The sequence below is a fragment of the Diadema setosum genome, chromosome 11 (genome assembly GCF_964275005.1).
Source record: "Diadema setosum chromosome 11, eeDiaSeto1, whole genome shotgun sequence".
In the NCBI taxonomy this organism is placed as follows: domain Eukaryota; kingdom Metazoa; phylum Echinodermata; class Echinoidea; order Diadematoida; family Diadematidae; genus Diadema; species Diadema setosum.
The window spans coordinates 34,847,368-34,871,691 of NC_092695.1; the positions used below are offsets into that span (position 1 = coordinate 34,847,368).

Consider the following 24,324-nt stretch of genomic DNA (forward strand, 5'->3'; position numbering starts at 1 on the left):
ACATTTTCTCTGTGTGTACAGCTATAATTGTCATCTACAGAAACATTCAAATCCAAACTTCAAAACATTACCTATTCCTCTCACACTGAGGACTATAATTGCAGTCTATCATGTTCGGAACAATTGTATTCTTTATCTGGTATGTGTTTGTTGTTGTTTGCCATTTTCTTCTCTGTTGCCATGTTTGAACATGTGTTATATCTATCTTTTCATTTATGAAGCGCCATGAGCACTAAAAAGCGGACCTGTGCGCTATACAAGTAGCCATTATTATCATTATTATTATCATTGCTACTTCTACTACTATTATTACTACTACTACTATTACTAATAATACTAATACTAATACTAATACTAATACTAATACTAATACTAATTGAACTCTGCAATACATCTTGTAAAACTATGTGTGCTGATTCTTTAACTCCTTTACATGTATCAGTGTTTTTTTGTGAGTGAATATATGCTACTGTCATACATTGTATAGTACATGTGTGAATAATGTGCACAGCTATTAATATTTACCAGGTACCATATTTTTTCCTTTCACTGATTTCAGATTTTTCACAGAGGAAGACATTCAAAACTACAGAAGCACTCTGAGAGCGCAGACCTCCGCCAAGCATGCAGCTCATTTCCACCACTGATCTTGTTCTTCCATAGAAATGATTTCCACCCATACATACTTATAGCATTGTGTGCTGAAAGTCGCCCAATTTCCCAATATAGAAGCCTTTGTTACGTCATAAACCCTCAGCTGCACGGCGCGCCTCGCCCTAGCAGAAACTAGAGCACGCACTTTAGTACGCGCATGCAAACCTCAAATACGCGCAGCCTGAACTCCCAAGTTCATTGACCCTACCTGCCAAAATATCAAAAATCCTTCATAAATTCCTCCAAAATTCTCAGATCACTACCAAAATTTGATCATCTGTTACTTGTATCAATCTAAACCTTTCCTGCAAGTTTCATCCAAATTCGTTACCTACTTTTTGAGTTATTTTGCACACAGACAAACTAACTAACTAACTAACAAACAGACAAACAAACAAACAAACAAACGAACGGTAACGAAAACATAACCTTCCCCCTCGGCGGAGGTAATAACACAGTAACAGCAGATTTGTGACAGAAAAAATCTACTTTGTCTGCAGATTATCCTATCATTGTTTTGATAGCAGAAATTCTAAAGAATTTGATAGGGTTGGGGTTTTAGGTGGTATGGAATTGTTGAATGGTATTGTTAAATTCAAGTATCAGAATGGCTAATCACTTTCGACATCCAGCTGAATCCCTGCTTGGCAAACTGCTTGGCACACTCTCTTATTGCCACAAACTAGCATTAAACTAACATGAAAACATATGAGTGGGACTGTAAGGACAGCAGCAATTCTGCTTAACCCACCACCTAGGCTTCAGTTTCTGTACCCGTTCATATGGGTGAACAAACATTTAAGAATTTTTAGCTGGCAGAAATGTATCAATACATTGCTTTGAAAGTGATTGCCATACAGAATCAGAGCGTATGTGAGTTTTGTCCTGGCAGCTCATATTACAGGCTATAACAGTAGTTGTTGAATTCATGTTCATGGAATACAGCAGTGAACACAGAAATGTACACATGCACGTTACATGATCAGGAGTTGATATTTTCACATGTTGTTAGATTTGCGAATAGTACCCAAATCGCAGAATTCCCACAAATAACCCCAGGAAAACAGGAACGGTATGAAGTCTCATTAATAAAGATTGTCTTTGATGCGTTTGAGGTAACAAAAAATGATGTCAAGTATCAAACCTAAATGCAATCGTATAATTTGCTTTGTGTTTGCTCTGTGTTGTGGGCTGCTCAGGTACAGCCCTGTCGCGATTTATACAGCGACTGGGCTGTGTATAGTTAGTGTACAGTGTATTTACATAATATGCACAGCCCTGTACAGTGTATTTACATAATATGTGTATGCACAGGCCTGTCACATCATATCACAGCAAGTCATGACTGTGTATAGTTAGTGTACAGTGTATTTACATAATATGCACAGCCCTGTACAGTGTAAGTCAGCAAGTCATGACTAGTACTCTTAGTGGTCTCAGTCTGGTGGCCCCTGGCTGGGTCCCCTGCCTTGGGCCAGCACTTAGGCTCCTGGCCTCGGCCTGGCCTTGGGCCCCGTGAGCCCCTGGGCCACTGGGCCCGGGCCCACTTGGGCTATGGGCCCCTGGGCCCGGGCCCACTTGGGCTCTGGGCCCCTGGTTCCAGGCTAAGGCCCGTGGCCTTGGGTCCGGCCTTAGGCCCCGCCTTTGGCCCGGCTGTATTTTGTACATGGTCTATGAGAAATCAGGCTTGTCTGTAACTGTATAATTACATATAATTACAAATAATCACAAATGATCAACAGGTCCATACTACATATAGGACTATATGAATATATGAATATATGAATATATGAATATATACAATGTCTGTGAATATATATATATTATTATATATGAATACAGTTAAACTCGCCTAAGTCGACGTCGCATATGTCGAATAATCGCGCAAGTCGATGATTTTTCCCCATTGACTTACGTGTATTAATTCACTCACAAGTCAAATTTTGTAAGTCGAATACTCGCCTAAGTCGATGAAATTCCAAGAACACTTTCACGAGAAATCCATTGAATTCACTGTGCTATAAGTCGAATAAGATTATTGTGTAATAAATCACTGTCAAAAATCACGAGACGCGAGTTTTTGTTTACATAAGACCTAGCCCGACCAGACAGGTGACAAAAAAAATGATCTATTTCGAAGTATCAAAATTCAAAGCGATCATGTTTGGAGGTCCGCTGGTACAGCAACTGGGCTGTGTATAGTCTATGAATGTTTGCAGTCTGCGCTGTGCAGTGGAGTGGTATGGATGAAGCTGCTGAGTTTTCAAAGCGGAAAGTAGGGGGAAAGTTACGGGCACGGGTAAATCAGAATTACACCTCTACACGCATTTCAAGCCACGGTATGGTAAACTGGAATCAATCACTGCTCAAATATCGTTCATATTCACTTCCCCAAGGTTTAACAAAGGTGTAAAGTAATTGGACCTGTGCCAATACAGTGCAAAGTTAGCCGCGGCCCTGCCGGGCAACCTGTGCTGCGGCACACCTGTACCTCTCTCCAGCTCTCGGCTCCAGAGTAGACAACATACATGACTTTGCAACTGATTGACAAATTGCCCTACATCGACGTAAATAAGCACTGAATTGATCAGTGTTTTTTAGTAGTAGCCATGATAAAAAATCATGGGCGTACATACTCGAGCAGGATTCGAACCTACGACCTCCTGATCACCGGACAAGCTCGAGTATGTACGCCCATGATTTTTTATCATGGCTACTACTAAAAAACACTGATCAATTCAGTGCTTATTTACGTCGATGTAGGGCAATTTGTCAATCAGTTGCAATGAAAACATCTCGACGGAAGAAATTCATGAATTTGAATAACATACATGACATTGTACATTTATACATAATGTACGTGTGGTGTAACTGTAAGTCGATTTTTTTTCGACTTACGCACAAGTCGAAATTCGCCTAAGTCGATGTGTTTTGCTCAGTCCCGAGAAGATCGACTTATGCGAGTTTAACTTTATATAAATGTGATCAGGCATTCTGTTACAGTGTCAGATCTGCAGTCATTCATATATAGCAAATTTTATGCATGTATACTGGACAGCAAAAGAAAGTACCCACTTCTGTCAAAGGCTGCACACAAAAATTCACCACCTAGAAATAAACAATTCTTTGTACACAGGTATGCTGCAATATCCATTAGTAATCACATACCCAATAGCAAGTGATTATCTTTATTACAAAGAAAAAAATGACAAGCACAGCAAATTGGTCACTAAATCAAAAGTCACAAAATGTAACAGAATGAGCCTTACAAGCCTAATAAGACGTGACTTAATTTTCCTGATGGAAGCTTGCTAAGACCAGAGTAAAGTAAAGTCCAGTCTAAAGAGCTAACTGATTTTATTCTGAGAATTAGCATAATCAGGAAGGATAGCATCTCAATACAGAATACACTCATTAACATCATTTTGACGAAAGAGGTGTTCACTTTGACATATTGGTTGTTTAAAAATGTTATCCATTTAGTGGCCATTTTTGCATGGTGGAAAGTGCTGTTGTGTGGGACTTTTGATTCAATGACCAAGATGCTGTACATGTCAAGTTCTTCTTTGTTATGAAGACATTCGCTTGCTTATGTGCATGTGATAAGTAAGGGGCATTGTAGCACACCTGTGTACAAAAATTGTATATTTCTAGGGGGTGAATTTTTTTGTGTGGCCTTTGACAGAAGTGGGTACTTTCTTTTGCTGTCCAGTGTATAAATGGCATACATTCATGTGTACAGTATGCTACTTGATTGAACCAGCCAATGGAGAAAGTTCACACCATTGAACAATACTTGAAAGACATGTACAGTTCAATGACTCAGTGCTTGTTATTATGAACTCTGTAGAGGTATGCAGCCCTCTTCAGATGGAAAACATACAGTTGGCTATCAAACAGAGCTTGCAAAACCATCAACAATTTATTGAGTTGGATTTGTGTGTGTGTGTGTGTGTGTGTGATAGAGCTATTTGGCTTGTTTCCTTTGCATGCATCATCACAAATTCCCTAAGTCTGAATAAAGTGAAACCAAGACCTTCATATAGATGTGCTGCATTGTAAGGTGCTGGATCAGAGCACTACCATAAGATTGACACCATGGCGGGAATTGTGCTAACAGTGTACTATCCTTCCTGTGCATTTATGTTAAAGTGTACCAATACCCTGAAAATCACATTTTAAACTAGATGTATCGCTACGGCGACTGATATGCCTCCGCCATAATGCATGGTTCTCCTAATAGGTCTATAGTAGTGTATAGTGTGATGACAGTTTCACACAATTGGCAAAATATTAAAATGACAGGTTTGCCACAAATGTGCTGAATGTTCACTTTCCTAGAACTAGGTTCAATTGGATGAATGATTAAAATGTCAGAGTGCAGGTATTTGGGGAAATGATGATTTTTACTTGACTTTTGACCCTTTTATAAGTTTATGCATGGAGTAATTTTCAAGGTATTGAGAAAATGTATAATTTCAGTATCAAATGGGAAAATAGCATTATCTAAACCTGGCCTTTGACCTTTGACCTCACAGTTCCAAAGAGAATCACTGTTAGGTTGAACATGCATAAATATGTAAGTTTCATGATGATACCTTGAGTTACTTTTGAGATGTGGAGGAAAAAGTGCAATTCAGCACTTTCACTTGACCTTCGACCTTTTGACCTTTGACCTTTTGGCAAGAAACTTCCCACAGAATATATATTGGGCAATACATGCATACATCAAGTTAAAAAAAAAAAAAAAAAACCTTCAGGCATTGCATAAATATAAGGAAAGTAGTGATATTTTGAGGAGTTGACCTTGACCTTTGACCCCCTGACCTTTGAACCATGACCCCCAACTTCCCTAGATAATCAGTGCCCATTGGAACAAGCATATATACTAAGTTCCATGAAGATACCTTGAACCATTTGCGAGATATGGAGAAAAACATGAATTTTCAACCTTTTTTTTCCACAAAATAACCTGTGACCTTTGACCGTTGACCCCGTGACCCTAAAATCCAAACAAAGTATCATCCCCCCAGGATATATCCTCATACCAAGTTTGATGCAAAACCACCCCACGGTTCTTGAGACATCGACAAAAACAAAACGGGACGGACGGACGGACGGACGGACGGACGGACGGACGACCCGAAAACATAATGCCTCCGGCCACTTCGTTGGCGGGGGCATAAAATACAGCATTAAAAATTCTTAGGAAAAAACAAAAAGCAACTAAAAGGCTGTGCAGGGAGTCTGGCATACACTGTGTAATGCTGAATTCTCTGTTCAACTCTTCTGAATTACAACCTCTATGGCTCTCAGATGAATATCTTCATATTCACTTTTGCCTTGCCTTCAAGTGGGAAGATACTGGGTTGCAGCAACTTGTAATCACAATGTCATTTTCTGCCTAAAAGTCTTAATCCTGCTGAACGCTGTAATTAATTTGCATCCATGCTCTGTTATAGTAACTTGCCAAGTGCTTTCAATAGCATTTCATCTAATTCTCCTAAAAAGCTGGACCACTCGGCAAGATACAGACTAGGAAATTTGTCCACACGCCAACTGATGACTTGAAAGGCAATGACATTATCATGTCATCTAATTTACATAAATGATCGTGATTCACATGAAACAGGGACATTTACCATTCCATAACTTCCCCATTGTTGTCTTTTCATTGGTGTGTGATTGATTTCAGTCTTTATTACTTAGGTCAACAAGATTGCACAGAAATCACCTTCTTTAAAAATAAGTTTCGGGACATCTGTGGGGATTATAAAACAGAACACTTCAATTATTAAAGTTTAAGTTATCAAATTTTTATTCAGTGCCATAATCTTGTTCATTTGTTAAGAGGGATTAGAGTAATGGTTCCTGTTCTTTTTTGTTGTTCTTCTTCTTCTTCTTTTCTGCTGTGTCTGACATCAATTGTCATTCTACACCTCACCTTGAGGATGACCTTCTGCACCGTAATGAGATGGTTGATGAGGTCAGGAGATAGGGTGTGCTGAAAGGCCTGGATCTCCACCGCTGTCTCCATGAGGTTGTTGGGGCCGGCTGCCCTCGAGCTCGCCGTGGTGGTGGTGGTGGAGCTGCTCTCGTTCTGGGCATCGCAGGGGCCGTACCGCCCCTTCACGTGGATCCCCGGAAAGGAGATCTTGGCCGGAGAGCCAAACTCCGCTGATGGCACCTGTCACACAAGGAGTCAAAATTCTTGACAGTAGTTTAGAGTGGCTTCCGAAGATCTGATGTGCACATAATGCATGCAATCAACTAGTGGTGTCACCGGTGGATTTAATTGTGTCCTTGAGATTGGATGGTTGCTTTTTACCTGCGTAGAATATTCAACCTTTTATAGTACAGTTTGCTTATTTAAATGGAATGCTCTGCTTATACAATAACATAACTTACATTGGTCTTTTTTCCCCGAATCAAAACTGCAATGGGTTTGAAATGAGTAGCTCCTACTACAATTTCTCTGTGATAGCATGTCTGGGCTGCTCCCAATCCCCCCCCCCCCCCAAAAAAAAAAAACAACAACAACAACAACAACAACAACAACAACAACAACCAAAAAGATCACATCTTTTTTCCCCTTTAATATAGTAATGATGCTAATTGTGGTCTAACATGGCCAGACGTGTTCTGCAGAAAAAAAAAAAAAAATATTTGACATAGAGCTCATCCCAACAAAAAGATAAAAATCATTAGATGAAACATGTGACAGATCTGACTGTACAGCTGCAATGAGCAGAGTTGCTGGAACACCTTCTTATAACATGTGTGGCAAGAGCTGACTTGCTGTTCATCAACCTGCAAGTCTAAATCAGCAAATTGTGAGGTTCCGAGTGCAGATAAAGGGCACACCAGCCATAAGATACCAGCTATATAGAGTAGTACCGAAGTGATGAAACTCATAAAAAAGAACAGTTCCAAGTGAATCAGCCTGTATCAATGGATTTATTTTCTTCCTCATGTTGATAAAAGTTGTATGCTTCTTAAGAGATAAGAAGAAAAAACAAATCTGGACAATGATCAATTTCAGAGTTTCAAACATAATAAGACCAAAAAAAAAAAAAAAGAAAATGATAATCAAATTAACAAAATAAGGAAACCATAAAAGTTAAAAAAAGAATAACTTTTCCACATAGGGTAAGGGTTTTGGTGTAAGCTTTTTGTATACAGTGCCTTTCATAAAAGAAAATAACAAATAGTGATGGTGTAAACTGTTCTATGAAGAAAATCAGGTGGCAGCTGCTAACATTATGTAAATATGTCTCTATACAATTTTCTATCCACACATATGTATTCTTTCTTTGTACAACAGTCTACCTATCTATTTCTATATCTATCTATGTATCTATAGGTCTCTCTAATTTTCTCTATCTATTCACCAGTCTACCTACTTTTCCACCTCTTCTGAGTATAGCCAAAATCCCCAGTGCATGTACCAACAAAAGCCATCTCTGCTATTATATTAGGAAGATTCATCTTGATCATAAAGCTCCCAATAGTCAGGTTCACACGACATTTCTAATCTTTAAGATTAACTCAAAGATTTAAACTTCAGTAATTAGATTGTAGCGTAGCACTGAGCAAGTGCACTCGAAGGTTAGGAATCTTAAAGTCGATGATCAGAACCGCAAGACATCTTAGTGTTTACACTTTATCCCTGAGACATGGCAGGTCCCCATGCATAGTTTAGTGCCATGTGCACACAATAATCAACTAATTCAAAAGTCACCATGACCTCTATTCCCCCATAGTTATAGCTCCTGAGTCAACCTCCAGTGCGTGTTGTACACTACTTTACCATTTAACATCACTAGCTTTATTGCCAGTGCTACATGCACATATTTCTTCTGGTTCTGTGTTTTTATCATCATCTGGGACTCTTGCTATAAAAGAGTTTTAAAATAATCTTCAAGATTAGGTGTTGTGTGGACATGCGTAGTAGTTGAAAACTAAAAGCTTGTCATCGAAGTATAAAACATCAAGTTAATCTTAGAGATGAGAAACCTTGTGTGAACCTCACTAATGAATTGAGCTGTGTAGATCAGATTATACGGTGTGTGACGGTTACGCTGGGCTGGCCATGTGCCACCACATTTCAATTTCCCACTTAGTTCCATCAGGAGAGTGCAGAGCGATACATTTGACTGCAGTAGTATTTATGAGATGATCTTTACCTTTAGAATGATTCTCTGGGCTTTAGAACATATCTTGCCACCCTGAATTGATGGACAACATATTCTGTGATTTGCCTCACTCCAAAAACAACAATGTTGGGGTCATCTGCAAACTGAAGCAAAACTAATTTGGTGCCTCTACACAAACCAAAAGATATTCGTCCAAATTGAGGAAGTCGACAGACCTCAGACTGGACCACAGATTGTTGCACACAAAAACTACCATGATGATGAACATCTTCGGTACAATTCACAAAAACTTTGTTTGTTTGTTTTTTCTCCAAGTATGTCCCCTCCCTCCTTTCAAACTTCCAGAGATCAACAATGCAAGTAGGATACTTTCACTTTCATTTCATACATTTGAATAATGAATACTGCACATAGTTATGTAACAGTGAAATTTCCTTCCTTTTCAGTTAATCAAAATGATCAACTTCTGAATAAAGATTTGCTGTAGGCAGGATGTGTACAAAGCAAGCACGATTACTCACCATAGCAGCTGAATTGCAAAGTCTACAAAATACATGTCAGTCTAAATGTCAATACTGATATGAACATATCATTGTAAAAGGATAATGGAGACATGCCTTTTGCAATCCCTGTTTATCATTATCTGCTAGATTGGATCAATCCCATGAAGTGTCATGAGCCATAACCATTGGTTAGAGTCATCTCCATTTCTGGTAGGCTATATTTCACTTCAAGTCAACTTCAAGTCAACTCGTCTGTTGAGAATGAGAAGGGCGTTAAGTTGTCTTGAACACTATGGGTTTAGTGACAACTTAACGCCCTTATCATTCTCAACCGACGAACTATCAATTACCGAGACAACTATTGGCACCTGGGCACTACTGATATCATCAGCATTGCATGGACTAAGAACTTACTTCTCACCATTTGAAATGGCGTATTGATAACAATATCATTGCAGTCAAAGTTTGCATTGAAACAAGTTAACAACAAATTAATGAAAAAAAAAATGCTTCTAATGATGTTCACATCCAGCATGTATGTTTGATGTTGAGCAGTACTACAGCTGGAAAAGCAGGTAAATAAACAAACCTTCCTAGACTGTACTTGATACATGAATGTAAAGTAGATTAGAACATGTCCTAGAGACTGATTAAAAAAACAATCATCACCTTGTGGCATAAAAGAACTGAAGTAAGACATCACTCGAAATACAAATCTGAATCAGGATAGCACTTACCGTAGAGATGAATTTGAAGGAATGTTCAGCGACATCAGCTGCAAATGTTCCCTCCTCACTCCATGAGATTGTGCCTGATGTGTTGTCAATCTACAAGAAGAAATTCAAAGAAGTTCCAAGCTTACAGTGATACCAGGGCCCTGTTGCATAAAGCCTTAACCAGAGTTATTTTCACGGTTAAATCCAGAAACTCTGGTTAGGAATTTTTAACCAGAGTTTTTCTATTGCATAAAGCTTAACCATAGTTTTTTCTCAGGTTAATGTTCAAGAAACTCAGGTTATTTAACCTTAGCTCTCTGACCAAAGGTTAAATGTAAATTTCTCTGGTTAGCCCCACTTAGACTCAGAGCTACCAAGGCTGCCATTCTGGCAAACAATTCAGCTGGGAATTGGACTAGGAGAACTACTGCGCACTGTTTGTTCATTCATTTCTGGGAAGATTTTGGTGCAGCTAGAGTCGGAAACGCAGTAGAACAGCTAGTACTAACGTTAGTAGCAGACTCTACCAGATCTAACTTGTGTTAGCAGTTAGATCTAGTTCTGTAATTATGAATTAGTTCCATGTATCACCTTTATCAATGTAGGCCTACTAATCGATCTAACGTGTCGTTAGATCCAGCTAGGTTCTTACTTCCTAACGTTGTTAGTTAGAATCTACTCTTTAGACACTGTTTAGACGTGTAGCCTAGTACTAACACTAGATCTAGTTGAGTTAGGTCTACACACAGGTACTTACTGTGCCTGTAGACTGTGAAGGGCGTTTGCACTTTCGTATCCATGTCGATATCTCAGCTTCCATAATGCCGTATAGCACCAGAATCACAGATAAATCCCTATAACTCATAACTTATTTCCGAAAACTTATTAGAACCAGATTGGCTATCGGGAAGCTTGTAGCAGGCTCGCTAGCGGACGTACCGCTACTCGTACTACATGTTTGTGTGGCAGCGACAGCATGCAGCGCGATACTGTCATGTATATAGTACATTGTACATTCAGACAGCGCGTAGCGGTGATCGCTAGCTGCGCGCGGAGCGTATAAACCGTATAAACTGAGAAAATCACTAGCACTTCCGCATTTTATCCTCGTCCAAGTTTATTCGAATAAAAGAAAGCCGATATACCGTAACCTTAGTTTTTTTAACCAGAGAAATTGACTAACCATGAAACTCAGGTAGGCACCTGCCTCTAACCCGAGTTTTTCTCAGGTTATTTATGCAACAGGGCCCAGGAAATCATTAAGCACACCTCACCATTAACATCATTCTACCAAGGAGTACAATTGTACTTCTTCTGTAAATTTCCTTCTTGGTGGCCAAAAGGGACATCTACAATTCAAAAGGAATTTTCATATTTCTTTTTATTGCGGGCCATTACATTTCTTTTTTTGAGCCACCAAGAATTCATACTTTAAGATTTTAGGGACCTAAACAAGCCACCAGAGAGAAAATAGAAAGTGCCGAGCCCAGTAATGGTTATGAAGTCTACAGCTTTGCCTTGACAGTCCAAGATTGCACTTCTCCCGTACACATTTGCATTTCCCGAAAGCGATTAATCTTATGGGCCTCTCATGCACAGGAAAATCAATCTGAATCATTTTCCATTATAACAGTGGGAGACAATGAATGAAAAAGTCTTGAGAGAAACTCATGGCATAATATCAGACATGTTTTGGAAAGCACTCACCGTGTACTGGGCTTGGAGCTGTGGGAGAACCGATGCCTGTAGAATGACCGCCTTTACTCTGGTCACTCCGTTCAGTGTCCATCTGGCCTCAGCCCGGTCTGGGGGCCAGGTATCATCCATCCGACTCCCCGTCAGACTTGGCTTTGATGGTGCTGCTGCTATCAAGGGCTCCTCTTGACTTGGCCTACAACAATGCATGTTATGTTGTTGATCATAAGACATTTTCATCACATAGAGACAACTGATGTGAACTATACAAATAGTGTGAAATATGCCAGAGCTGCACTGTTATCAGCTATACTGCTCTACAGGAAGTGAGAGGATTGTTCACACTGTAACACACTCTTGGTGAGAGTCAAACACTCTGGCAGTCACATTTTGGGCATGTGTACATTCATTGTACAAGAAACTTGTCATGTAGCAAGAACTTTTGCAATACATTCTAGATTATTTTTTACTTTAGGTGATCTTGGCCACTCAATCTGTAAAAAGTTTGAAAAAATAATTAATTGACAAATGCAGCCCTATTCATTCTGCAATCTTGTGTATTTTCTACATCACTTACACAATACTACTGCTATCGCATTTTGTCATAGTGTAGTGTTCATGTACATCACAGCATTTTTTTATTTTCTATTTGTTTTCTTGCCCAAGCCCCAATCTTGTGCAAAGGAAGAAGGGTCATTCGCTGGTCCTCAATACTCTGGACTAAACTAGATTTTTCCCATTGAAACTGCCGACCCACTGCCTGTAACTGCTGCTTTCCCCCTCACCTGTAGCTCTTCTGAGTCTGCTTGAGCTGGTGGATGCGCTGGGCCAGCTTCTTGCTGCTGCGGGACACCACAGCACTGAGCAGGGCTAGGTTCATGGGAACCGTCAGGTTCACCTCGTCCACACCAGTGGCCAGAGAGGCCTGGTTCTGGTGGTCAAGGCTGCCAGACACTGAAATGGTGGACTGGGGCTTGTCGATGGTCAGTGTTGCTATGGTGCTAGCAGGGCAACAGGGATTACAAATTTGATGCAAGTACTATTAGACAATTCCTGGCATTTTCATCAATTGCAGTGTTCAAATAAAAGCCTAATCATCTAACTGAAGAATTCACACTACATGTTTGTTTGACCAAATTGTTACTTAGCTTTGTTACCTAAGGTTAATCATGAACACCATAGAATTTTGAAGTGCATACAATAACTATTACATCATCGACATATTGTTTTTCCTTGTTTCATCATTTTTCTTCCTAAGATACTGTAGCAAACTCTTAAAATTAATATTTTGGAGCCCACATTCTACAAGTTTCTACTATTTAGTACATTCCTCCTATTACATGCTATTAATATTTGCTTACATATTTGTATATTTTCATCTCAAATTGACTATTTTTTATTTGTACTTCTGTCTTGAAATCAAATGTAATATGAAATTGCATGAAAGGTGGAATATGGAACAATACTAAAAAAGGAAAAAATGTTAAACAATCAATTCCACATGTCAATTTCACTGCAAAATGTCAGTTCTTGACATATTTGTCCAATAATATCATTGCCTCCTGAAAAAAAAGGGTTATTCTGTTGCTTTATACAGGAGAAAAATTGTCCCATGGACCCAACATTCAGTATTTCAAGTTTTACAGACTGTATGTGCTTACAAGAAGTCCTTCTTGGCCTTTTCAGACAAGATCAGCGTCACTGCTGTAGTCTGAAGAGATGCTCCAATGGAGGGGAATGTTCTCCACAGTGCTGCTGGAACATAACCTGTGTGAACAGGAGCAATTCAATAAGAAATGATTGTCTACAGATGAGGCATGCAAGTCAAAAATTCATCAGCAGTTGTGACTAATAAAAACTTTTTCTCTGAGGAAAACATACAGCTTACACAACTGAACCCATCCTATCCATAGTCGCAGTTAAAGATATCAGTATAAAAATCTGAGCAGAGTTTGATTGTCAGGACACATGGAAGATTTTTCATGGAACATGGAAGAAAGCATTTACTGGAAGACTAGCATACATATTAGCATAGTCATGAGCATGTAACATCTTCAGTTCTTATATTCTTAATGTGCTTTATTCATCAATTGGCACAGGTGTCTTAACTAACTCAATGAAAAGAAATTATCAACTCTCCATAATCTCTATTGTGTCACAGTGCCCTTACACTAAATAGACTCATTGTTGTGCCTGAGTGGCCTGGCTAACAGACAATTTTGTCAGCATGGTTGGGGGACTACTACTAATAAAAAAATACTTTGGCAAGTTACAGCTTAGTATCTGGATACATACAGGCTTAACTGGTTGAGGACAAGTTCCAAGTGTACTCAGGCAAGTGTCTACATGAAATGTGTTGTAGCAAAATTAGCCCGCCCTCAACATGTCAAAGCATGGCTTTGGCAGAGAAAAGTATACCCACCCTGCATGGGGAGTGTCTGCTGGAGAGAGAAGCTCCCTGTGACGTAGGAGGTTTCCGCCTCCAGGTGGAGGCCAGCCAGCTGGGCGAGGAGACAGACCTCTTCCACCAGCACGGTCCCGATCAGTGAGACCTCTAGGCCCTCTATGCTGGGCCCAGACTGGCCTGCATCCTCCCCGTTGGCCTCCTTGAACTCCATATCATCCACTGCACCACCACCCATGGCCAGGGTTTCTCTGTGGTTATATAAATGCGCACACATATACACAAGAGAAACTCATACATGCTATAAAAATAGTTCATGTCACTGTAAATAGCGATAAAACCCAAACTTGCATACAAATGTCGACTGAGAACCGGAAAAAGGCTATTACTCCATAAATTTTGGACAGTGTTAACCCTTTCTCATTTAGAGGCTTCCTGCAAAGTCACAGGCTCATTGAAGCAGCAGTACATCATACAAATAGTGCACAGGAGAGAGTGTTTTAGGGGAGACACAGTGCATTGGAGGGTATTTACAAAGGTACAACATGCACAACAAAGAAATTACACAAATGAGCGTGGCTTCGTAACAATATACATTTGGTCTCAAAAGTTGCACAAGACTTGAAAAAAAAAAGTCAAGAAGCCTCATAAAGAGGCATTCTCACATTGCAGAGTTATTGCACGAAACATTGAGGGGGGATGAAAGCCTGCATAAAATTTGAATGCATTACAGAACCTATTAGTCTATTGCAGCTTTATTCAGACAGGAACAAAGTTCTGGATGTGGAAGCAACACGACTTCATGGTTTATCTACATTTGCAAGCTTGTCTTGTTCTCAAACAGCCTCCTTTCTACATACTAATCATATAAAAACAGATGCAAGGAACAGGACATACTGCTGTAATATACCACAGATTTTAACTGCAGAGAAAACTTTTCTTATCACATGTTTGCTAATTCAATGCCTGCTTGAAAGAGACTCTTACGTAATCAAACATGACTTCATATTTTCTGTGAGATGCTGCAGTGTCTTCTACATTACCTGTCTTGTGGGAGGCCAAGCCCCAGGTCATGGCCTGACTCCATGGCGACTGCCCCCTCTGGTCGACTCATGGTGAACAGGGGGTTCACAAACACATGGGTGGTGGCGACATTGACGGGCTCATTGACAACAGAGTACAAATTGATCAGGTGGTACATGGTCTGCCAACACTTTGGGATGCTGTCGCTGTCCGCCCTGCTGGAATCAAAGGAGTCGGCGACTGAGTAGACGCTGCTAGTGTCATGCTCCTTACTGAAGGTGATGTTGCGGCTCCGCTGCGAGCTGCCACGGTGCTTGCCGGGGCCACCCAGCGCTGCGGCATAGACTTTGCCGCTCCGGGACGAGTGCCGTGCTTGGCGATCGATTCCCCGGGAGGGGAGGTCGGCGATGCTGCCCTCACCCTGTGGCATGCTGGAAACGTACTGCTTCAGGCGGAGGTCTGTCTTGGCGTGCTGAAAGTTCTCTACCATCTGGATGACCTGTTTGAGATGAATTAATGACAACTACATGACACATCTCATTTTAGTGAGGTCTGTTTCCTTTCCTTTCCTTCATCTGGAACATCTTTTTTTTCAACCTACATATTTTAAAACCAACTTAATATTTAAAACCAATATCTTGCCAGCAAGATTCCCCATCCGCCATCATTCAGAATCACAACTCCTGAACTGTTTTTCAAACTGCACAGCCTACGACAAGTTTACTGAGATGCAGTTGCATTTTTGACAATATTGATGTCCCTAGAAAATGTGTCTTCAGTAGATTTAAAACAAATGAATGCTGCGGTTTGAGTTTTTAAAACTGTATGTGATATCAAAGGGGAAATTGAAGAAGACAGATACCTGACTCAGTAATCTCAAGATGGCCATGTTGATAACTTGCATAACCGATTCTACGTGGATGTCAACACAGATCTCGATGCTGCTGCTACCACTGAAGAACGTTGAGGGCGCTGTCCCAAAGATGGACTCGCTCTTCTCTGAGGGTATCGTCTCTCTCATCATGGCTCGATAGTGGATGCCCTTGCACTGGAAGGCCGGTGTGTCTGGAGTGCGTGGTGCCTGATTGTCACTCCGCTGGGAACACTTCCTCTGGTGCTTGGGACTGGACTTGGTGATGACAACGCGGAACTGGTCCAGCCGGAATTGAAAGGAGACTTGACCCACTGTTTGGATCAGCTTGGCCAGGGGCTGTGAGGATTTCTTCTTGTGCAGGCCGAGGTTTACCAGCAATGGCCTGAATAGTGTGTCCTCTTCTCCGTACTGGGTGACTGTTGGAGTGACCACTGGGCTGGTCTTTGCTTCTGAAATCACGTCGGGAGAACCTTCATCGTTTTCAGGCTCGAGCTCAATCTCTAGCGTTCCCATTGGACCCTGATCTTGTTGCGTGTCATCATCGATGTCCACTGTGTGGGATTTTTCCAAGTCATCAGTGATCTCTTCGCTACAGTAGCTGGATTCCTGACTGAACATATTCTGCTTCTCTTCTTCTTCCAGGGTCTTGTATCCTCTCCTCTTGTTCCTTGCAGAAGTTGCAGATGCAGACCCGACTGTGGCCGTGCTGGTATTAGTGAGGGATCTGTAGCGTGTGGCCGAGTCCCCACTCACTTCCCGCTCCCGTTGTCTACTGGAGAACTCCTTGAGGAAGTCTGAGGCGCTGGGCACCTTCCCGGAGAACTCCTCATAGATGCTCTTCTGCAGCCCTACACCGATTCGGTCGGAGTAGAGAGACAGCATGGTGGGGTCCATCTGCTCGCTGTCACCCGTGTGACCAGCCGAGGCCAGCACGTCCGAAGTCGGGTCCTCGCTGATCTGCCTGGGTGTCCACATCTCGTCCTCCATGAGCAGGCCCCGCTCCTCCGGGGATTTGTAGATGGCCACCTGCTGTGGGAACCTTGACACATGTGGGTTGATGAGAGAGAGGGTGACCTTCCACTGCCGGATGAGGGTGGTGACCCCACTCTCCAAGGTGGACAGGGCGGGAAGGTCCTCTCCAGTCACAATGTCCTCTATCTTCTGCCAGTCTGCTGCCGACAGGTATCGCCAGAGGATGCTCATCAGCTGACAGGACAGATCCTTCTGGATGGCATCTGAGAGAGCTGACCACTTTGTCTGTTTACTCTGAGTCATGAAATGGAAAGTTAAAAGATGGAGAGCATTTGAAATCTAGCAGCATTTGGTACAATACATCAATTTTGTCCCTTGTATCCTCTTAGTAACGAGTATCAACAGTAGAGCTTGTACGAACCAGAAGACTGCTTGACAAGACTGCCCTGACCTGACAATAATGTGTGACATTGTACATCTAATTGTGAAGGGTATCATATCATTCATATCTATTGGATATTTACATGAAAATTTAAGTTACTTACTCATTTCGTCAATTTGGTTCTCGACTGTGAATTCACCCGTTCCTAAATTGTCTTCCAAGCCCTAATCATTTCTGAAATAGTACACCCATGAAATATATGGCTTATACAGAAGTGTACGCTCTGCCATGCACTATTCCACTCTATATGCATTCTAAACACAGAACTAGCCCATACATGCAATTCTATTTCGAGGCCAAAGGCCTGAGTGAAATAAGAATACACTAGAGCCAATTATGCATTTTGGAGTGCAGATAATGTATTATAGTGCACGATAGAGCATAATATGAATAACATCACATTCTAGATGCTATAAGCTACAGTAAGTGAAATGAAAATTGAAACCAATAAATTTCTGTTCATATTCTCCTGATGTTATAGCTATCTTCATGAAGTAAAAATGTTGACTTTCTGTGGGAGACTGCAACATGCTTTGTACATGTCTGAAAGTTATCATTTGCAAATCAGAAATATTGGAACACGGATTAAACATGAAGACTGCGCTGCAGCTTCAAACAATCAGTGAGGTTGTGAACAAAAGGACTATGACCTTTGACCTCCAGAGCAATCAGCCTCATCTCTATCATACCTTAGTCAGTGGTTGGTTTTTCTCCACACTGTCGTCGGCCTCCGCCATGATGCATGCCATGATGGCACAGCTGCGACAGTGCCTGGCGTCGCTGATGTCCCCGACAGAGGTGGTGAGGCCCGTCATGGCTCGTAGCCACTCGTCAAGGGCTGGCGAGGCAGTGGTCAGTAAATTGGTGTCGGTGCTGTGATGGGTGGAGGAGTCAAAGACAATGGAGACAGAACTGATAAATAAAGAGCCTGCCACATGTTAGCAGTTGAAAACAGCATCTGCCTAAAGAGCTGAACATTTGTCTGTGAATACTTTTACATGAAATGATAACCGAGTGAGTTTTTCACTTTTTCTTTTTTTGGTGTCATGGTGCACAAATTGCTTTAAACATAGTATAACCCTGGCCACAAACCCTTTAGAGGTATGAATGCATGCGTGTATGTTACTCACTGCTGATATTGTCGTGAGTAGAATCCCTGATATAGCTACTACACTAAAGGTGAGTGACTGCTTTTTACACAAGAAAATTGAATATGGTATATTGTAATTTAGTAATGTTGACACAGCATACAGGTGTGTAAACAAATATGGTTATGCATGTGATCCTTACCCTTGGAACACAGATTCTTTCTTTGGTTGAGGAGGGGTTGGCAGATGAGACCAGAAGCTGTTGATATGAATACAGAAGTCCAAACCTCTTTCTTTGCTATCAGCAAGTTTTTCCAGAGCACTGCCACCTGAACTGAATCTCTCTCTTTTCTTCCGCTTGGCAGTTCCCTCCTTCCCAAGAGAGGATGTGTCGGGTGTCTTCTTTGAACCCTGAGTCTGCTTCTTGTCCGAATGCTTGTCCCCTTTCTTGCCACTGCCAGGGAGTCGGATCTTTGGGAGCGGAATATCGCCCCCCTGGCGACCAAGCTTGATGGAGATCTCCTCCATCCCGCTCTCTGCCATGATCCAGGAGCGCGGCATGTGGACGGACATCCTGCGCTTCCTGCGCAGAGAGCTGGGTTTGGAGTCCATGGGGTCCATTCCGAACTCTGAGGACACCTTGGAGGACAGGGTGAACTGCACCTGGGTGCACTGCTCAGGAATGGCTGTGGGGCTCTCTATGGTCTTGAGCCCTGGCTTGGCCAGCCGCCTCAGCTGGGCGTGGAGCTTGACAAACTTGACCAGTGTCACTATCGTTGGGTCGCTGGGTTCGGCAGCCATTGCTGTGGCTTTGGTCTGACTGTCCTGGCCCTTTGATGACTTCTTTGAGGATGTCCGTTGACTCTCCATCTTCACACTTTTGTCAATCTGTTTTACCCAGAGGTTGGCCTCTGTTGATCCCAGCTGGGCAATCAGCAGTGACGCGTTGTTCCTGATCAGACTGGGCACACCAACACCATCTTCTGGGACTTGAAGGACACACATATTGACCTACAAGGAAAAACATCACCATGAAATTTAGAGAGATTTGTGGAATCTCCCCATCATTATTGAAACAGGATTAAGCTCCTGTATAACACATAACACTGTATAACACATGCTCAGTCACAAAGGGAAATTACTTCATTTGCTGTACTCATACCCAAACGTAAGTAGTGTCAATCCAAACATTGACTATCACACTGAAGTTTAATGGAAGTTTCTATACATTTCAAGTTTGTGACTGTGATCTTTTTGTGCCCTGTTTCATGAACTGGACAAATTAATGTTAATGTCCACAGTTTGAAGTTACTTAGATATTGCTAAAGTACTGCAACATGGACAACAGTGCACATATTTCAAAAGAATTTCGGGATAAAAGCTTATAGATGAATACCTATCAAACTTTTATCCTACTCTCTTTAATCTGCATGTGTTTAAAACAAGAGCAAGTATCTGTAAGGAAGATGTCCACAGGAAAAAATGATTCATATGTCCTACACAGCACAAGATTTTAGCAAATAACATGACAAGTCATAACTGATTTCTCTGCAAAATAATACTAGTTAATAAATGGAAAAAGAGGAAGTGTTACATGTGGCTGCACTATATTGCTTTAGCTGAAGATTTCACAAGGTTATTCCCATGCCAAGTGTCATCCCTAGATAAAATTACTGTAAAACACAATATTTTCGCAGCATGAAATTTTCACGAATTTGAGCCGACGGCCTTTTTCGCGGCATGAAATTTTCGTGAGTTGCCTCTAACATTCAATGCGTATAGTGTAGACAAGAACTTTCACATGCATTTTAATTTTGCGAATCTTGGCTTTTGCAAAATTTGCAAAATCAAAATGCATTGCGAACATTCTTCGTTTCATAGTAGGTGGAAATTGGGAAGGCTTGTAATGGAGGTCTATTAACTTGAGAATGCGAGACAAACCACACAGACTGACCTTTGGCAGTTTGACAGTCACTGTGACAGTCTTTGTCCCATCCTCCTTATCCACATCGTTTGAGTTGTTGTTGGTGTTGAGGTTCATTGGGGGCTGCTGTTGCCGGGTGAGGCTGGCACTGCTGCCCCCCTCGGGGAGCAAGCCCCGGTGGTAGAGGGACTCCACATCAGTGATACAGGCGTGATGCAGGGAGGAGAGGAGGGAGGCTGGGTGCTGACTGGTTGTGATGGGTTTGGCTGCATCTACATACCTGACAATCAGGAGCACAATACATGCACTAATACAAATCTTTAGCTCTTGCCCCAAAAACAATGATTATCCATAGACTTTAGAAATGGCACAACTGGCTCTTACACAATGGATAAACCCTAACCACTGCCTATTAAAAATTTAAATGGTGTGAAAATGCAACTACTCAAGGAAAAATCCAATATGACCTACAAGACTTTCATATCATCTTCATATTTTGGAGAACCCATGTCACAGTGATATTGTAAAGAAGTTTGCTTTGGTAAACAAATCAAAGCATATACATACAGTCATACACATTATTGGAAAACCTTTGTAATGTCAATGTATTATCAGCTGTCATGTCCAATCAGAAGTCTTGCTAGTTAGGCATACTGATTTCTTGATGGAATTTTTTGAGTATGTGCTTCCTGAAAGATACAGCTGTATGTGAGATTTAAAAAAAAAAGAAGTAAGCCTAGATTCCTGAAGGAGGACACTTACCTATTGATGGCTACCAGCAGAAGAGGGGTCATAAGGATGTTGATGGGGCCCTGGATCTCGGCAAACACAGAGGTACCCGATGACGGTTCCAGCTTGCAGGATGCTGCCATCACAATTAGAACAATAAAATCATTTTTTGAGTGCAGAAACTATGTCTGGTATATATTGGTAGTATCAATCTACTGAACCAATTTGCCCAGTGAAAAGAAGAGATGATTAAACTTAAAGGAATTAATGTTATTGTGGTAGAACAATCATAAAATGTGCGAGTGTGAGGAAACAAATGCAGGAAGCCTTGTGAACAGTCCAAAAACTACCAGGGACAGTTGCCTGATCTTATTAGCCTGTTTTCCAGCAGTTTAAGATATTGCACATAAGGCAATCATGACATGCTCATCACTAACAAGGTTCCACAGTTTGTGGAAAAACAACAATATATGATTATTGACAATAGCCTTCCTACCTGAATACACAAACAGTAAAGGAACATTTGTAGACATTCATTACAAAATTTAGTATGCTTGCAAGAACATCTTCACATCAAAATGCATTTGATTATTGAGAGAGATAAATGATAACATTACTCAGAACCAGAAGTCTGATCAATGATTTTGTATTACAATATGAATGAAGTACCACAGCAAGAAGACTTCTTCATTGAAAGCGTCAATACTCAATATGCGCCATTTACACCGCAGTGTTCATCTTTCGAAACCCTTTGATGATACTCTGATTAGGGGCAAAGTAATGGCTGGTTATACGTCAAATTGATGGTTTAAAAAGAAAATGAGGTTTTGGTAGTTGTCTGGACACTCTTGGTATTACAATAAGATCATTTCTATTATTTGGATACAGTCTAGCATTGGTCTTTGTATTTCAGTCAAGTTTTTCCATTTAAAAAAAAAAATGAAATACGAAAGAGATGTATCCGATCTTACTATGTGCAGGTTCAGCAAATAATCTTTCATGCAGATCCTGCAGGCTGGTATCTCTGGGATCCCCTGTGAACCTCACACTGGACTGGTCACTCTGGCCTTCACTGTCCGAGGAGGTGTCGTCAGAGTCCACTGCTGTTATGATCTCTGGACTCACTCCCTGCTGCTGCTTCACAAATCCCATCATCTGGATGGATGCCTGGTAGATGGAGCTTGAAGGGGTGGTATCCGCTGGGTCAAAGTTCACATATTGCTTCCAGCTCTCAAGGCTGAGGGGTACTGACCAGTGGTGACTGGTGACCCGCGTCAGGTAAGGGGAGTAAGGGGAGTGGAGCTCCAGATTCCTCTTCACGGAGCTATCCCTTTCATCCCGCATCCTGATGAGAGTGTCCTCCGAGGATGCAGCTGAAACAAATGAGTCGGAGGATGAGGCAGATTGCAGTTTTTCGGAAGGGCTCTGGAGGTCGGAGCTCGACACCGTGGACTGGCCTTTGAGCTCGGACACAGAAGAACCAGAGTCAGTGGGAGGCTGGATGGTGGACTGAATGCTCGTGGTTGAGCTGCTTGGATGGTTGGAGGACCACAGGGCACCAGTTCCATCCTCGCCAGCGGAGAAGTACTCACTGTCAACGCCACTAGTTGGCGAGTCTATAGAGCAGGCACGAGTCCGATCAAGTTTAGGAGCAGGATACTGCTCCAGACGCTGAGAGTGTCCATACTTTGGCATGGTTTCTGCACTGTAGTTCCTTGATGGTGGTGGCGGTGAACTCTTTGCCTGCTGCTGATATGTGTCCACTGGAAGACTATGGGAACTGCCAACTAGTACTGGATCTGTCGGTGCTTGATTGGAGCTGATGGTACTGGATGAGTCACAGCGTTGCTTCGCGGATGTGGGCTCTGAGCATATGCTGGTGCGGACAGCACTGCCCCCACTGTCCGACTGCTGAGAGGCATGCGATTGCTGCGAACGCTGGGACTCTGTTCTCAGTATGGGCTTTGTTGAGGATTGTTGACTGGACTCACTCTGTGATTGCTCCTTCTTAGTGTCATTCACCTGGTCGGCGTCCACTACATCCTTTCCATCACCACCAACAGTCTCCCCATTGACCCACACAGGTTCACTAGGAGTGGTGGGACTGGACAAGCCCACCCATCCAGGTGTGAACTTGAAAGCCCTGGTGGGTGAGTCTGCAGGCGTTCGGTCGCACACAGAAAATACCCACTTGCCCTCCTGGAGGAGACTCCGGCCATAGTCACTCTCCCTCTGCTGGAACTCGTCGTTCCAGGAGCTCCTCTGGGAGTGGCTGCCAGTGCTGACCCTGAAGAACTGTGTGCCATATGGCCTGTCCGAGAAGAAGGCGCAACCTCCTTGGCAACCACACTTTGAGAATGGATACATCCGATCCAGACTGTCTGGATGCCAAAGAAACCAGAGCCTCTTTGTTGCTTCATCATGGACCATCAGGAAGTAGTGCTGCATGCGGTAGTCACGGACCTCCTGCAGGAAACCCACGCAGTCCACACAGACAGGACCCAGGTTTATCACACCCACTTCCAGCCAGTTCTGTAGGGGCTCAGATCGAGGGGGCCGCTGTGTGAAAGATTTGGCCAAGGGATGGTCCGACTGGAGAAGGTACTGTCGGATGTCGATTCGGTGGATGAGGGCTGTAAGACCACTCCCCACAGTCTCACTGTGAAGGTTGCATGTGGCAAGTCGAATTTGATTCACCTGCAAAAGGAGATACCAACATCAAAAGCAATGCATAAATATACATTGCAATCATGCCGATAGTTAAAAAAGATGACAATACAGCTAAGCCTTTTAATCTCCATATGCCTGTGTCTACAGATAACACTAAGTTATGTGCTGAATGCAATAACATTTGATCACAGACTGTTTTTGCATTAAGATGAATGAAACTCTGTTCAAATCATGTAACAAGAAGACAAATGATTTACTCTCTATAATATACTGTTAAATGTCACTATTTCCAAAACCCACATGTCACAGAGAAGAATCTTGACAAAATAGAACCTTGTGTCCCTAGAGTAGCCTTTCCAGTGTTATGAGCCTTCCCAGTGAAGGTAATCACTAGTTCTGCATAAAGCACTGTCAAGTAACCTAGTTATTAAGGATATTTAGGCATACACATTTTGTCTGAAGATCTGACAACGG

The 24,324-nt window shown here is 41.9% G+C and overlaps 1 protein-coding gene across 1 annotated transcript in view; it reads right to left on the minus strand.

Moving 5' to 3' along the window:
• LOC140235451 (bridge-like lipid transfer protein family member 1) overlaps window positions 1–24,324 on the minus strand; it is a 98,939-nt gene that overhangs the window by 43,954 nt on the left and 30,661 nt on the right. Inside the window, exons 20-32 of the mRNA XM_072315478.1 lie at window positions 22,152–23,877; window positions 21,214–21,316; window positions 20,482–20,731; window positions 18,730–19,538; window positions 18,129–18,312; window positions 16,014–17,291; window positions 15,172–15,650; window positions 14,147–14,379; window positions 13,386–13,491; window positions 12,510–12,725; window positions 11,737–11,920; window positions 10,051–10,140; window positions 6,599–6,841 (exon numbers count right to left, since the gene is read on the minus strand). Coding sequence (XP_072171579.1) covers window positions 6,599–6,841; window positions 10,051–10,140; window positions 11,737–11,920; window positions 12,510–12,725; window positions 13,386–13,491; window positions 14,147–14,379; window positions 15,172–15,650; window positions 16,014–17,291; window positions 18,129–18,312; window positions 18,730–19,538; window positions 20,482–20,731; window positions 21,214–21,316; window positions 22,152–23,877 — 5,901 coding nt within the window. The remainder of the gene's footprint in view (window positions 1–6,598; window positions 6,842–10,050; window positions 10,141–11,736; window positions 11,921–12,509; window positions 12,726–13,385; window positions 13,492–14,146; window positions 14,380–15,171; window positions 15,651–16,013; window positions 17,292–18,128; window positions 18,313–18,729; window positions 19,539–20,481; window positions 20,732–21,213; window positions 21,317–22,151; window positions 23,878–24,324) is intronic.